We start from the raw sequence: 16,623 nt of genomic DNA, 5'->3' as shown, positions 1-16,623 counted from the left end.
GCAGAGATGATAAGGGAAAAGGGAAAGTCCAAGAAGAAACAACGCAAGATCCGGAACCTTTGGACCCTTTACCCTTAGTTATCCACCCTCTAAGCCCTTCGAGCTCACTCGCACAACCTTCTTCTCCACTCCATGAGTATTTCACCAACCTTCTCCTCACTTCAAATTCTCCAACCGCATACCCACCAATTTACTCACCTGTAGCTTCATCACCGCAACCTTCCATTCCACCGCCGCATATTGATGACCCACACGATTTGGGTGAAGGCACCTCTGCCCAACCCCAAAACGATGCTGGCGAGACATCGCAGATGCAATCTTCCATCCCTTCCTTGGCTGCAGAGTTAATTGAAATGTGGTTCTTCTTTTCCCAGCAGCAACAACTCTTTGCTCAACAACAAGCCTTCTTCAACCAAAGATTTAAGGTGGTAATGGAGCAAATTGATGATATACACGCAGTGCTGCCACATCAAGAGAGGCGTTAATCAATATTCAGCACAATATTTTTAAAGTCCATCGCCATCAAAGACAGATTGCGAAGTGAAACCATAAGTACTTTAACTTTCTCACAGCTTATCTTCATGGTCCCATGGTGCCTCCACATCTCAGGCAACAATTGAATTTTGAAGAAGCTCCTGCAGCACCACCTCAGAACCCTTCTCCAGATCCTCCTACTCCTGAACAATAAGTTTTACATTTTTGTGGCCATTCTATATTTTTATTCAATTTATTATTTTTCTAAGTTAATGAAATTCTTTGATTCTTTGTATAGGCAGAAATGTTTATATTGCGTTAATTTTTAATTCTTTATATACTTTATTAATATTCAATACAATTGAGTACATATTCACTCCTTTCTGCCTGTGCCTTTTTCTTTATCATCCTTTGTCAATATTTGCGATGTTCTGATCTTTTACTTTTGCGTTACTCCTTGCGTTGCCATGATTTAATATAAGTTTATACTTAGAAACATTTCCCATACTTTGTAAATTCTGACCAACACTTAGTTAATTCTTAGTTTAGCAGTACTTTACCTTTTATCTTTCAAAGTTCTGCTCAAATCTTCTTTTTGAAATTTTTATTCTAAGTGTTTGTCTAGTCTATCCAAACAACGCAATGAGGACCTTGCTTATCTTTAAATTTGGGGGTGGGGAAGGTTTGAGTAGATAGATCAAGAATATGCGATGATTAAGAAAATGCGTTCATTTTCAATTTCAAAAAAAAAAAAAAAAAAAATCTTATGCCAAACTCCAATGTCAACACAAGGGAAAACCTAAAAAATGTTTCCAACCTGATAAGAGTTTAGTTGTAAAAGAAGTCTACTCGTAGTTGGATGTTCGTATGACACCCGTAGGAGCAAGCCAAAACGAAGGTGGGTTTCCAAGAACAACGCAATAAAAGAGAAAATAAAAGAGTGTAAGAGACAACTCCTCTGAATATCATGAGTTAAAGTTGAAATTGGCACACAACCGTAGTTGGATGTTCGCATGACACCCGTAGGAACAAACCAAAACGAAGAGTGTGACCATGACCAACAGTCTCTAGTAAATAACGCAAAGTTTGACCACTGCATATAGACGTATCAAGTTGTTTTGACAAAGAAGAGATAAACATTATGTTTTCAAAACTAGAAAAGCATCTTTGAGCAAAATTTTGTTATATAGAAGAATAAAGTAGGGCTTTGTTCAGAATTAGCTAGGATAGAATGAAATTGCGTTGTTAAGAAATGTGCCTGAGTGTAACATTTGGAGCAGCCAATTGACACAAAAGTATAGGAGAGGAATTTAGCATTATTGTTTTAGTAGAAGATATGCTTGAGAACAAGCATATATCTAAATTTGGGAGTGTGATAACTTGTAGAAATACAAGTTATTTATGCTACCTTATTCAAATATTGCCGCCAAAAGAGAGTAAATATGCGTCGATTGTATGAAAATTAGCTCAGAAATACAATAATTATGAATTAACGCAATTACACCCACTAACATTGTCAAGATGGTAGAGGATATTTTTACTCTGTTTTGCAGGAAATCAAGTCACCGCTTGCGATCAAGGCTCAATGAGAAACTGAATAATGCATCTCTGTTACATTGCGCCGTCAATTAACAATGAAGAGACGATTAACGCATTGACGATGCAATGCGACAGTCGATCCAGAGCTGAATTTCAACTGCATGCGGTAATAAAAACAACACCGCATGCGAGCAACTGATCGAAAGATGCAGTTGAGCAACACAAAGGCGGAGGATTACGACACGTGTACAACTAACCGTTGTGCAGATTTGACGGTCTGATAGCATAACAAAAAGAATATTTATTCCTCCATCTTCGAAATTTCCATAACAAGAAGTGGGGTCCACAAGTCAAGAGTAAAAGCTTTTCACCTATAAATATTCTCATAGAATTTAGAGAAGATATACTTGATATGGGTATAATTGATACGAAGGCTAATTGCTGCTGAATTATTGAGAGAGAGGCTGAGCTGAGTACTGATCGGAAGAAATCTGGGAAGAGAAGAGACAAGGCCGAGAGGTTAGTCTCAGTGTGATTCTACCAGATCCCTGCCGTGAAGCTCTGTGCTTAGATCCCTGCTACCGGTTGAGCAAGCCTAAGAGGGAAGCTCATCCTTCCACACGACCCATCCACACCGACAAGTAAATCTTCATCCAAATCGACGCTAAGACGTTGGCACTTATTTGTATTTGTTTCTAACTCTATTTCATCAAGTGTATTTCATCTTCTTAATCTCTTCATTCACAAATCAGTATCAGAAGCTAAATAGTTTTATTTAATGTCTCGATCATTTCCATTTCCACTTCTTTGTCTATTTTCGTTCCTCCGTTTATCGATTTCTCTCATGAAGTTTTCTTAATACCTTGGTAATTAATATGGATTAAACGAGTAACTTAATCTGTGATAAAGAGATAAATGCGTTTAGCTAAGGTATGCTAGATGACTTATTCACCTGCGAGAGCAGAAGTGAAGATGTCATTCTGATCTGTCGAGAAAAGGTTAGAAGAATGCGTTAACTAAAACGAGTAGTACTTCTAGAGATGGAAGCAACCTTGCGTTCATTACGTTCGTCCCTGTTTCACCACAGAGATGTGGGAAACAGTGGCCGATCATCGAGAGGTGTACGCCAAGGAAAAAGCGGAACCGTACTTATATCTTTAACACAATTAAGAAACTTGCGATGTTTGTATTAATTATCTTTTCTGTTTCTGCTTCGTACACAAGATTTGTCATTGCATTACACGATCTTTGCATAATCTTCACAGCCAGCCTTGACCTCAGTATCTTGTAACATAAAACCTGTATTTTGTATCATCTTAGCTTAGATTTACTTTAATGCAATTTATTTTATTATCGCATTTTTACCGCTTTACTTTACTTTATCGCATGTTTAATTTCTTATACACAAATTCTTTTATAAATTGAAAAACCCTGGTCACATGTATCACAAACATAACGCAATAACCTAAAACAGTCCATGTGTTCGACCTCGGATCACACCGAGAAACTTGTGGTGAAATTATACTTGGTTTTAACGCAAGGAAACTTGTGACAACGCACAACATACTACAAGAACATTCGTTAATAATGCATATCTAGAAGTAGTATCACATATCATCATATATCACTATGCGTATGCCTAAGATAGAAACATTCATCAAATTGCGTTTACATGTACAACTAACCGTTGTGCAGATTTGATGGTCTGATTGCATAATAGAAGGAATATTTATTCCTCCATCTTCGGAATTTCCATAACAAGAAGTGGGGCCCACAAGCCAAGAGTCAAAGCTTTCCACCTATAAATACCCCCATAGAATTCAGAGAATATATACTTGATACGAGGGCTAATTGATGCTAGATCATCAAGAGAGAAAGGTTAAGCTGAGTACTGATCAGAAGAAATCCGGGAAGAGAAGAGACAAGGTCGAGAGGTGAGTCTCAGTGCAATTCTGCCAGATCCCCGCCGTGAAGCTCTGTGCTTAAATCCTCACTACCGGTTGAGTAAGCCTGAAAGGGAAGCTCATCCTTCCGCACAATCCATCCACACTGGCAAGCAAATTTCCATCCAAATCGGCGCTAAGACGTTAGCGTTTATTTGTATCTGTTTCTAACTCGATTTCATCAATTGTATTTCACTTTCTTAATCTCTTCATTCACAAATCTTGTATCAAACGCTAAATAGTTTTATTGAATGTCTCGATCACTTTCACTTTCACTTTTCTATCTATTTCCGTTCATCCATTAATCGTTTTCTCCATGAAGTATTCTCAATACCTTGGTAATTAATATGGATTAAACGAATAACTTAATCTGTGCTAAAGAGATAAATGCGTTTAGTTAAGGCATGCTAGACGACGTCTTCACCTGTGAGAGCAGAAGTGAAGATGTCATTCTGAACTGTCGAGAGAAGGTTAAAAGAATGCGTTAACTAAAGCAAGTAGTACTTCCAAAGATGGAAGCAACCTTGCGTTTATTATGTTCGTCCCTGTTTCACCACAGAGATGCGGGAACGTGGCCGATCACCGAGAGGTGTACGCCAAGGGAAAAACAGAACTGTACTTATATCTTTAACGCAATTAAGGAACTTGCGATGTTTGTGTTAATTATTTTCTTTTTCTGATTTGCACATAAGACTTGTCGCCGCATTACACGATCTTTGCATAATCTTCACAGTCAGCCTTAACCTCAGTATCTTGTATCATGAAACCTGTATCTTGTATCATCTTAGCTTAGATTTACTTTATCGCAATTTACTTTATCGCATTTTTACCGTTTTACTTTACTTTATCGCATGTTTAATTACTTGTACACAAATTCTTTTATAAATTGAAAAATCCCTGGTCGCATATATCACAAACATAACACAATAATCTAAAACAGTCCCTGTGTTCGACCTCGGATCACACCGAGAAACTTGCGGTGAAATTATACTTAGTTTCAATGCAAGAAAACTTGTGACAACGCACAACATACTACAAAAACATTTATTATTAACGCATATCTAGAAGTAGTATCACATATCATCGCATAAAATTTGCGTTACAAGTTTATGGCATGAATTTGTAGTTTAGAAGATAAAGAAAAAAATTATGTCAACAGCCTGATGTCCTACAACCTCAAGTGTCGCACGCCACCCTACATCACTAGAGTTATACAAAACCACATGTGAATGTCAGAGGAAGTGTATTATATAAATAGCCACATTCGATAACCCCAAAGGAGAAAGGAGAAAGTAATCTCCCAAAGAGAGATATGGACTTACTTTTGTATGCTTAGTTGAACTACACGATCCATGTACTAACTTAGAAATCAAAATATGGTCGACTTAGTACCATACTAGTGCGAGAAACTTTCACCCAAGTCAGCTGAAAAGTGAGACTAGACCAAGGAAAATAGGTCGAAAGTAAAGCCCACGAGATGTCCATACAATGACAAGTGCGTGTGAGTTTCCCATGCTAACAAATTCAAATGTTTCTTAAAAAAGATGAAAATAATAGGAAAAAGAATGTTGAGGAAAAACAAACAAAAAATTCAAAAACAAAACACGAATTTGTTATCAAACGAGCCTAAACTTTTGCTTTTGATATTGATTATAATGAGTTTCTTTTTCTCTCGTGTACGATAAATTGGTTCAAATAAGTTTGTATATCATTAACACCATCACTTAAATATTGACATAACACGTTAGAATAATAAATGCAACTCAGCATAACATAAAGAGATATTACCAACTAAATTTATATTCTCATTCTCCCACCTATTAAGTTTTTTCTTTTTATTTTAGTTTTTTTACGATACAATGGAGTGGGAGATCGAACATTATGATAACATAAATTTATGTCGATTAAGCTATGCTCATGCTGGCGCCAGTTCATTTTAGTTACTTTACCAATTTCTTTATTATCTTTAAAATCAATCTAACATATCACATCAATATTGAAATAACAAACTTAATTACAAAGTTATTGGAATCAAAATCATAGTACGATAGAGACAAGCGTTTGACTAACTTCTGTTAAACCAAGATATTCTTGACCTTTGCTTTCATTAGCTTTCTTCCTGGGACAATCAGTTTAGCCATTCCTATGTCCGGTGATGGTTTGCTGATACAAAAGGGAAATTCTGTAAAAGCAACGGGAAGAATTGCTCAGATACCAGTAAGCGAGGCTTATTTAGGTCGTGTTATAAATGCCCTGGCTTCGTGGAAAATAGAGCACCTTTATCGGATTAGAACCGATGACTTACGCCTATTTCTTAGGGAGTTTAAAGAGCGTGACTCTACCGCTTAGTTACTTTTCTTTCTTGATTGAATGCCGGCCGGAACTGACTGAATCTATCTTACCGGAGAATCAGTTGCTAGCCTGAACAGCCGTATTCAATGCCTTCTGTGCCGGGACAGTTGAGACTAATATCTCCATTAGCTAAACCCTTTCTTACCCTGCCTTTGGACTCGTATTTTGTTTGTACACAATCAACGGATCTTTGAATCTTTCTTCTTCTCCTCTTGGTTTTGCTTTAATAGAATCTATTCGATTGGAAGAAAAGTGCACCTTGACTCATGCACTCATGAACTCATATGCACTCCTAAACAGCCGTCGCCTTCCCCCACGAGAACTGAAAAACCAACAGACCACGAACACCAGCACGCATGAAAACAGCCCTTTTGAAAGCATACCCAAGGAGTGAGAAAATGGTCCCTAGATTTTTTTTGTTTAGTTTCTATTTGGTCCTCATATTTCAAAATATACATTTAGTCCTTAAATTTTGAGTTTAATTTCAATTTAGTCCATCAATTTCAAAATGTTACAATTTTACCTTTGAGATTTGAGTTTTCTATCAATTTGGTCCTACGGTTTCAAGATTTTTCACTAAATATTCATGTCTTGTCTTTAGTGTTAATATCTATTAATTGTTTAACAATTAATTAAGTATCACTATTTTTCATCACTATTAAAATTAAATTTAAAATTTCACTTTATTATTATTCTAAATTAATTAATAGACATTGATGTCAATGATTGAAAGTGAGTATTTAATGAAAATTGAGGTTAAAAGTGTAAAATTTTAGAACCTAGAGACCAACAAAACTCAAATTCTTGATCTAGAAGTAACATTTTCCTTTCCTTGGACAGTACCTCTCAATAAGATTGATCTGTTTGGACCTTGATTGGTAAAATGGTAACATTTTGAAATTTAGGGCTAAGGAGTATTTGGCCCTCAACTTGCCTTAGGTGAAATGAGCTATTATAGCATACTCAATGTTTTGGTCTCCCATTATAGTAGTTGAAATTCTCAATTGTTATAACACACACGCTTAGCTACAATAAAACTATTTGAAAACCTTTCTTGTTTACCATGTTACTATTGGGTAACTAACAACTTTCCTTATTTGTAACTCATATTATAGTTTGCATCCCAAACAAAAACTATTATAACTCATAGACTATAATAATTAACCTAGCACCTCAAACAACCCTCTTAATGAATAAATTGAATTTAAACTCAAAACATAAGGACTAAATGTATAACATTTTGAAACCGAGAGATCAAATAAAAACTCGACCCAAAACCCACGGACCAAAAAGATATTTTTTCCTTTAAAATATAAGTTAAAAATGAAATTTAAAATTTTCAAATTTAAAATTTTCTAATGTTATTATCAACCTTTATTTTATTTTATTTTTGAGTACAACAAAGGGATGAGGATCAAACCTTCAACTCTAAGGAGGAATATCGTGTCAATTATGATTGAGCTAAGCTCACTTTGACATTAAAGAACCTTGGTATCCTACAATTGACATTTGTTAAGGTTATCTTAATTTATAAATGTTGGTATTATTTCTGAAAAGTTTTATAGAAATAAAAATCGATTTTAAAATTGAATAACAAATAATGTTGTTTTTTAGTTCAACAACATGTGAGGTAGGAGATTTGAACCTTTCGTATATTAGTAGTTCATACATTATGCCATTTTAAATAAGTTTGTTTTTTTAAGGGTACATCTACATTAGTAATATTTTGTTATTATTTATCGCATTTGGTGCGAGTGTACTCTTTGTGTCAATGGGGCTACTTTGTGGCCTTCCCATTTAAGTTCGTGTTGTGCGATCACATACATTTTTTTTTTCTAAGGGACTATTTGGGGGACCGTAATGGAATGAATTAAAATTGTAATGTAATCGAAAATCCATATTTTGATTGAGCATTTTGGCCCGATTTGTAATATTTAACTTATTTTGTTCCGATAGTTTTTAACCCAACCTTCTTTCCCACCGCACACTCCAATACTCCTCTGATTTCCAATAATCCTGATTACATTCTAGTTTCTCGAACAACCCCTAAGTGGCTTGGGGCTTCAAGTTGGTTCATCTCTTGGGACATTTTTTTTCTTAAGTTTTGTGGGTTTTAACTCTCAAGTGCGTAGTTGGCTTTCTGTTCTTGTTTTCTTCTTAATTTTGTTGGTTGTCTTTTGTTTGTCTTACCTCAAGTTGTGAGCTCCAATTTTCTTTATTGCAATTCAATATCTTTGTAAAAACAAAGTAATATTTTTTGTATTTCTTCAATTTTTTTTAAGATATGATATAAATATTGACTTGATTCACCTTTTATGTTGATATTTAAAGACTAAATTACTATAAATTGTTAATTAAATGTAGTTTTTTTACGATATGTAGTGTGATAGAGATCAAACCTTAAACATATCGTATAAATTCATGCTAGTTTTCTTTAATATAATTAGAAATAGAAGATTCGAACTAAGGACTTCATAATTTATAGTCCGTTTGGATATGAATTGAATTATAGTTTGTTTGACTTTATGCTCGTTGAAGTTGAGTTAAAGTCACCTTGACAGTTTCTTTTAATTCATGTAGACATAAAAATACAAAACGTGAATGAAGTAAATTGAAATTACTAATTGGAAATTCCAAAATATATATATTAAAAAAAAGAAAAAAGAAAAAAAAGAAAGTAAAGAAGAAGCGGTTTTGGTGGCGTCCTCTTATTTTCCTTCTTCCTCTTTCTTTTCGGTCTCAAAATAATCAAAACGAAGGGTTAGAGAGAGAAACAAAACCCCGAAACCAAAAAAAACAAACAAACAAACAAAGGCAGGCTAGAGAGAGAAACAATCCTCAAGAGAAGAGAGAGAGGAGAGAGAAAAGTGTGTTGAAAGACCAATCTGACCTCCGTGTCCGGCTGCTTCTTCTTCCTCCTTCTCCTCCTCCTCTCTCTTCCGCCTCTCCCTGTGTTCCACCATGAATGAGAAGGCCAACGTTACCAAGGAGCTTAACGCCCGCCACAGAAAGGTACCCCTTCCCTCTTTCCATCCTCTGATTCTTTCTTCTTCGGATCATCAATCTTTCTCCATTCTATTTGGTGGTCGTTTCTTCCCACTCCTCCCCTTCCTTTCCTTTGTCGCTAATCACTTTACCAGAAATGAGTTTTGTTGTCTGTGTTTTTCTGTTTCAATCAATTTTCTGTTTATTAGGTATAGATTTGGATTTTGTTCTTTTTTTTTTATCTTGTTGTATGTTATCGACTGAAATGGTTATGGATTTGGGCTTCGGTTCGTTTGATCTCCTTGTTTGGATCAATTGCAGTTTATCCGACGTTTAAATTAGCAATTTGTTGTTTTATTTTTGTCTTCTCGCGGTCTTTTTGTTTCCTTCTGAGGATTTCATTGAATTCTGGCTTGTGGGTTTCAGTTTTCTTTGTTTCTCGATTGCACCTGATTCAGATTACAACGTCGATTACGTGTGAGTTTGAGTATCCTTATTTTGTGATTGTGATTAATCGTGTCTATATCGATTTCTTAAGCGCAATTCTCCCAATTATAATTCGGGAGTTGTAATTACAGACAAGAACCATTTTTTTTTTAAAAAAAATCGGCATCTCATTTCTTTTCTTCTAGGGGCCTGGATAGGAGGAAGGAATTGAACTCGTTATTTTAAATATATTTGAGAAATGACAAAAATCTTTTAATTAAAATAGTGTTCTTGGAATGAAGTGTCCGCTCGAGTAATTTGGATTTTACAGAATCCCAGTTGCTTGGTCTCACATATTTTTCAAACTTCGTTCACAACCATTTTCTTAAAACTTAATCCAAATCTAATTGAATCATAGGTTGCTCCATAACCATGGAACAAACTATGGAAAGTTTTAATGTCATCAGTTCTTTGTCCTCTCAGTTAATTTTCATGACAATGCGTCTGAAGAAAGAATTTTCTTTTGAAACCTGTATAATTGTTTTATCAAATCCAAGTACTCCCTACCATACACCACCTCTCCCTAACTATAATATGTAAAACACTGAAAAGAGCACATCCTTCTTTCTATAACCTGTAAAAGAAGTTGATTGTCCATATACCTGAGTGACTGAGTTAGAGCACACATGCTTCCATTTACCTCCAAAGAGTTGTTTCAACCTTAAAAGAGAGTTATTCTAACTCGAGTTGCTTGCATGTCTGTTTTCCTAGTTCTTAACATTCTGCATATGTCTACCTTTTTTGAAATTTTGGATGATGATTTCCCTTCCCTTTGTGGCTCCTCAACTGCCCATGTTCTCTCTTCCTTTTTCTTTTTTGAAACGGAAACAAAACTTTTCATTGGTATAAGGAAAAGAGGCTATTTCTCAAAATAAAATGAAACAAAATAGCAACGAAAACACGAAAACATAAAAGAGAAAGAAATATCAGTAGATGCATCCGGATATCTCAACTCGGTTGAATGTTTTCTGTTTTGTAGTTGCTAATCTGATGCAGACTTTTAAATAAAAATGAGTACAATAAGTGGGGGTGGGGGGTCTGAATCCCCGACCTTAGGGAGGTAGTATGTGCCAATTACCACTTAGCTATGTTCGCTTTGGCGATGCAAACATTTTAACATCACCATTTTTACACGTACTTGTGTTTGGTAATGTTTTAGTTGAGTAACATACGGGAAGAAAGATTTCTTGAGTAGTAGACTTCAGACGTTTCTATTCAATACACCCTTTTTCTGGTTAATGGTTGCTCCTTACTTTGATTTATCAACCTGGTTCTTTTGATTAAATTCTTACCTTTTATGCTCTTATTATGTGCAGATATTAGAAGGGCTTCTTAAGCTGCCAGAAAATAGGGAGTGTGCTGATTGCAAAGCTAAGTATGTTTTCTCAATTCTTTATCATTCTCACGTTGTACTACTGAAGCAAGCCCTATTTTACACAATAAATAGCCCAATGTTATTTTGAATAAATGCATGATAATTGATTTCTGTTTTGTAGGGGACCACGATGGGCTAGTGTTAATTTAGGCATTTTTATATGTATGCAATGTTCTGGGATCCACAGAAGTCTTGGTGTTCACATATCAAAGGTAGTGTTTTGATTTATATATAGCTGAGGAAAAAGAAATCTTGGCTCCCTTAGGAATACTGACGACATTTGAGTTATGCATTGGATGTATTAGGCGGTATATCAAAGATATACCTGCTTCTAGCTTTAATAATCTCTTATTCTTGACCATAAGTGCTTGCCTTTTGGGACTAGTGTTTCCATGATTTTATTTTTTTATATATCTTGGCTAATCTTGACTGACACTTATTCCTTTTGTGTCTCTAGTACCCAGGTAATTGGTTCAATTGACAATTATTGCTTCTATCATTTGAGTAACTGTACCTTGAGTGACTCTATTTGGCTTAATATTGTAGGCGTCAATTTTTTTTAAATACTTTCAACTTCGGCCTATCTTTCAACTTCTGGCCATTGTTCCTTTATATCTCTAGCACGTTGGCAGTGAGTCTGAGAAGGGTTTGACGGCTTTTTTTTTGCAGGTACGGTCTGCTACCTTGGATACCTGGCTTCCAGAGCAGGTTACTTTTATACAGTGTATGCTTTCCAACCTATAGTTTTATTTTTTTCGGTCCACATTGATTTCTTTTCTTACCAAGATTGTGTTTGTGTAGCAATGGGGAATGAGAAGGCAAATAGTTATTGGGAGGCGGAGCTACCACCAAATTATGACAGAGTTGGGATTGAGAATTTTATTCGTGCAAAGTATGTTCAGAGTTTTAAGCTAGATTTACCAAACAACATTCTCTTACAATAGAACTATGCTGCATCAGTAATGTTTATCAGTATCTTGAGGTTTAAAAGAACTCCGCATTATGCAAATTTTACAGATATGAAGACAAGAGATGGGTTCCTAAGGATGGCAAACCAAGATCACCATCTCAAGTACAGGAGGAAAAACCTTCTTTGCATGGGCAGAGGCTTGTGGAAAGAAGTGGATCAGGGTATTCAGGCCATTCTGAAAATTTGTTCGATGGAAGGAAGAGAGTTCAAACTCCTAGTGCGAAAGAGAGTATACCTGCCTCGAGAGTTAGTCTTCCTGTTCCTCCGAGAGGACCTGAACAAGTATGTTGGCTTTTCTTCCGTACTTAACAATTGGATGTTTCTATTAAGAACTTTCAAATGAATTTCGTTATGCAAAAATTACTTTTGACTTGGGACATGTAATGGAAGACAAAAGATACACGAAAACTGTGAATTGTAAATTAGTTATTTAGCTAGAAATTCATTTCATAATATTGCTTATTTACTGCTAAATGAACTTGTAAATGTTTAATTGTGCTTATTTCAAAGGTTTTACATTCAAAATTAAGAGAATATGTATGTGCTATTATTTGATAGGCCATCAATAATGTATTTTATAATTTATGTATAAAATGATGTTCTTCATGTATTCCCCTTCGGCCTTCACAAACGACTCATGTCGTTTTTGTTTGGCCTGAGGACCAAACTGGTGTAAGTTATGGCGTTCCCTCAGCTCAATTCAGGGTTAAGTGAACAATGGTCTAGGTTTATGTCCATCTTTTTCTTTTGACCTTTATCATTTGTGTTCTCTTACACATCGTTTTATTTCTGATTTTCTTGTTTGGTGGGGAGCTTTGTTTTTTGTTTTTTTTTTTTCCCCTTTCGTTTGGCTTTCATCGGTCTCTAACTAATAGAGAAACGACAAAGGTTGTCTCTCTCTTGTCTTTGATTGGAGAGTTTGACTTTAGGCATGGAAAGAGGGACATTCGCGTTTGGAGTCTCGAACCACTTGAGGGCTTCTCTTGTAAGTCTTCTTTCGGTATTTGTTGGATCCCAATCTCGTTAGTAAGTTGGTTTTTGATGCCTTCTGGAGGATTAAGGTTCCAAAGAAAGCTAAAGTTATTTTCTTCACAAGTTTTACTGGGTCGTGTGAACTCGTTGAACCGGCTTTTGAGGAAATTACCTTCACTAGTTGGTCCTTCCTATTGCATTCTTTGTCAAAAGGTGGAGGAAGACCTGGATCATCTGTTATGGAGTTATAAGTTTGCGAGGTCGATATGGAACTACTTTTTCCAAGAGTTTGGTTTCCTATTGTTCCTCAAACGAGTATCAGTGGTTTGAACAAGGAATTCCTCCTCCATCCGCCCTTTAGGGAGAAGGGTTGCTTTCTTTGGGAAGCAGGGGTGCATCATTCTCTAGGTGTTATGGGGAGAGAGAAATAACAGTGTTTGAGGGTTGGAGAGGGACCCTTTTGATGTTTGGTTCTTGGTGAAGTTTTATATCTCCTATATTCTAATGCTTTTTTTTTTTTAATCTAAATTTGTATAGGTTGCTCCAGCCCCCAACCCACGCCAGGAGCAAAAACCTGAACCAGTTGTACAGCAAGCTGAAGCAACAAAACAGACTACAAATGATGCCCCAGCTGTCTCTCCTCCAAAAGTTGATTATGCCACTGATCTTTTTAACATGTTATCGTTTGATGGTCCCTCTGATAATGGGTTAGCAGCAGTTTCTACAGATGATAGTGCATGGGCTGGCTTCCAGTGTATGTTTTTAACTTTTCCTTGTGTAAACATTTTTAAATATTTCAGAAATTTTTAGATGCATGTTCAATGTTACACAGCTGCTGAAGAAGCATCATCAGCAGAGAAACCTGGTCCAGCAAAACCAGCTGAAGCCATTCCCCAATCCACTTCTGGAATTGAGGATCTTTTCAAAGATACAACTACAGCTTCACCTTCTTTAGTTCCTGAAAAACCCGTGAAAGATGTTAAAACTGATATAATGAGTCTTTTTGAAAAGGTAAATATCGTTATCACTCTTAAGACTTGCCATTGTACTTTTCAGTAAAGTTTGCTACTACTCTATTTTAACCTTTGAGATGGAATTATTTGTTTTTTTACATTTTTTTTTTCATTTGACAGAGCAATTTTTATTCTTTTATTTTAGTTTTAACTGAATTAAACTATTTAGTTGTACAAGCTTTTCGTGTTATTTTATTTTTATTTTTTTGTACAGACTTTTTGTGTTAAACATCTATTTGATTAAAAAGGAGTCGTTCGGGGTTCTATTGACAGTTGTATTTGATATTTTGATTTGAATACCTGTAGTCCAGTATGGTCTCTCCATTTGCTATGCATCAACAGCAACTTGCCATGCTAGCTCAGCAACAATCACTTCTCATGGCTGCCGCAGCTAAATCAACTGCTGGGGACCCAAAATTTAGCAATACTTCTCATCAACAGCAACTTGCCCTGCTAGCTCAGCAACAATCACTTCTCATGGCTGCTGCAGCTAAGTCAGCTGCTGGGGACGCAAAATTTAGCAATGCCCAAACCTCTGTCCCCAATGGTACCAATGTTCCTCCTCAAAGTTGGCCAAATGTTGCCTACCCGATTCCTGGATTGATGATGCAGATAGGTGCCCAGGGTGGGCTGCAAGCTACAGTGCAGGTAGTTGAAAGTGTTCTTATAATATTTATTAGACGCTAACTTAATTGATACTCATCCACATAGTTTCTAATTGTTCTATATTTTGTGAGTTAGGCAATGAACAGGGGGCTGGCAAATCCAGTTGGGAGTTCTGTTCCATATCCAACATCTAGGTAGGCTTGTATTTTTTTTATGATACCAACGGATTTTTTAAGTTCTGAAAGACTTCAAACTTCAAGATACAAAAACTTTTTTGACCCAAGAGTTAAAAGATGTTCATGAAAAAATATGTCATATAAGTTGCAGTTTGTGCTTATTTCCATTTATGATGATGATTTTGGAAACAACCAAAATTTGAAACTCATCCATCATTTTTTTGAAGTGAATGCATCTATTGGTTTTTTCTACAGTGGAAGAAATGCTGACATCTGAAATCTATTAGAAAACGTTTTCAGTCCTGTATGGTTCATCTTCCTAAACAACTGTGTTGATTTTTCTTGTCTGAGATAAAAAGATGGAAAAAGTAGAAGAAAGTGGACCTCTCAAATTCTCTAGCAACAATTAGTTGCATAAAATATGTCAAGAGGAACGTTAAAGAACATAAGTTTTGAACATTTTTTCTTGTGAATGAAACCATTCAGATTCATTAATTCATAAATATGAACAGATAAATTTCTTATATTTTTCATGCAGCCTTTATAGCCTCGGCCAAGTTTCTTCTGTGCCGGTCCCAGTGAATGGTGTGACCCCCACAGCAAAAAATAAACCTCAATCGACAGCATCGGTATCATCGGCTACTCCTTCGCAGTCGGGAAAAGAGTACGATTTCTCCTCTTTAACCCAAGGTATGTTTTCAAAACATTAAACTGGTGTTGGAATGAGAGGATGATGCTGGGATTATTTGATGGTATACCAAGAAAGCTAAATCGCAGAAAGATAGCAGTGTCCAATTTTTCCACCTGTACTGGGGATTGTAACCTATTACTTGTAGAGGCAGTCTCAGTTTTCATAATTTTATATTGTTCTTTTTTTCGAGTGATTTCTTTATTTGTATGATGAGTAGCTATGACTTGACCAATAAAGAAGGGATTAGATTAATATGATTTATCATCTATACCATTTTGTAGTTGCTTTATGCTTGATTTTAATATATAGTGTTGCTTAATGTTTCATTTGTGTGATGAGTTATTGCAAGTTTTGTTGGATATTAGTAACTGCATTTGATTGATTAGACATGAACATGATCATACTAGTTAAATACTTGTATTTGGTTCAAGAGGGTGGTTCTTGAGTTTATATATATACATATATACATATATAATTGAGAGGAAGGTTCTTGAGAACTTGGTTATGATTCATTGATGCTTTATTTATATTTTTGGTGGAAAGTAGAGTAGCATTTTCTTTCAGTGGTTATATGAAAAGTAGATAAATGTTTGAAGTGTAATTAGACTTCTTTTATGAGTAACAATCAAACTTGAAGTATTAGTAGATTTAGTACAATGTCTATCATGGATATATTTTTGCTATATTTGTAACTCTATAAAAATTTGCTATACATTTAATTATTAGTCTTAAAAGTTATCCATTGAAATTACCCTTTCTTTTAAAATTGATAATGTGTGTTTTATTTTTTCTAATGTATAGGCACAAATAGGATTTAGGCTCACAATAGGTCTCGATCACAAAGTGAGATCTTTTGATTGTGTTTATTACACACTAATGCAATTGTAATTCCATTAGTGTTGTTTACTTTAGTAGGAAAAGAGTGGATCTACATAATATAAAATATAATTGAATTGATGATCCTCTCCCCATAATAGGATTACTTTTGTTGATTAGGGATTTCATGGTAGGGTTCACATTTAATTACAATTACAAAACACT

General features: G+C 35.4%; 1 protein-coding gene across 1 annotated transcript; it reads left to right on the top strand.

Annotated features, from left to right (window-relative positions):
- Positions 1-9,037: 9,037 nt before the first annotated feature.
- On the top strand, positions 9,038-15,871 carry LOC120086628 (ADP-ribosylation factor GTPase-activating protein AGD5). The gene is made up of 11 exons (XM_039043367.1): positions 9,038-9,320; positions 11,096-11,154; positions 11,276-11,366; positions 11,824-11,878; positions 11,956-12,046; positions 12,172-12,406; positions 13,634-13,850; positions 13,929-14,107; positions 14,416-14,757; positions 14,851-14,909; positions 15,430-15,871. The coding sequence occupies exons 1-11, from the start codon at positions 9,270-9,272 to the stop codon at positions 15,599-15,601; spliced, it is 1,551 nt and encodes a 516-aa protein (XP_038899295.1). The 5' UTR covers positions 9,038-9,269; the 3' UTR covers positions 15,602-15,871.
- Positions 15,872-16,623: the final 752 nt, after the last annotated feature.

Source organism: Benincasa hispida, chromosome 9 (assembly GCF_009727055.1).
Source record: "Benincasa hispida cultivar B227 chromosome 9, ASM972705v1, whole genome shotgun sequence".
Taxonomy (NCBI): Eukaryota; Viridiplantae; Streptophyta; class Magnoliopsida; order Cucurbitales; family Cucurbitaceae; genus Benincasa; species Benincasa hispida.
This window is presented reverse-complemented; position numbering and strand designations above follow the sequence as displayed.

Bases quoted from the DNA above. Each gene is read 5' to 3' on its own strand.
- LOC120086628 (XM_039043367.1), top strand. From the start codon at position 9,270: ATGAATGAGAAGGCCAACGTTACCAAGGAGCTTAACGCCCGCCACAGA. The intron at 11,879-11,955 runs GTATGCTTTCCA...GTGTTTGTGTAG, and splicing joins GCAGGTTACTTTTATACAGT to CAATGGGGAATGAGAAGGCA. The intron at 14,910-15,429 runs GTAGGCTTGTAT...TTTTTCATGCAG, and splicing joins GTTCCATATCCAACATCTAG to CCTTTATAGCCTCGGCCAAG.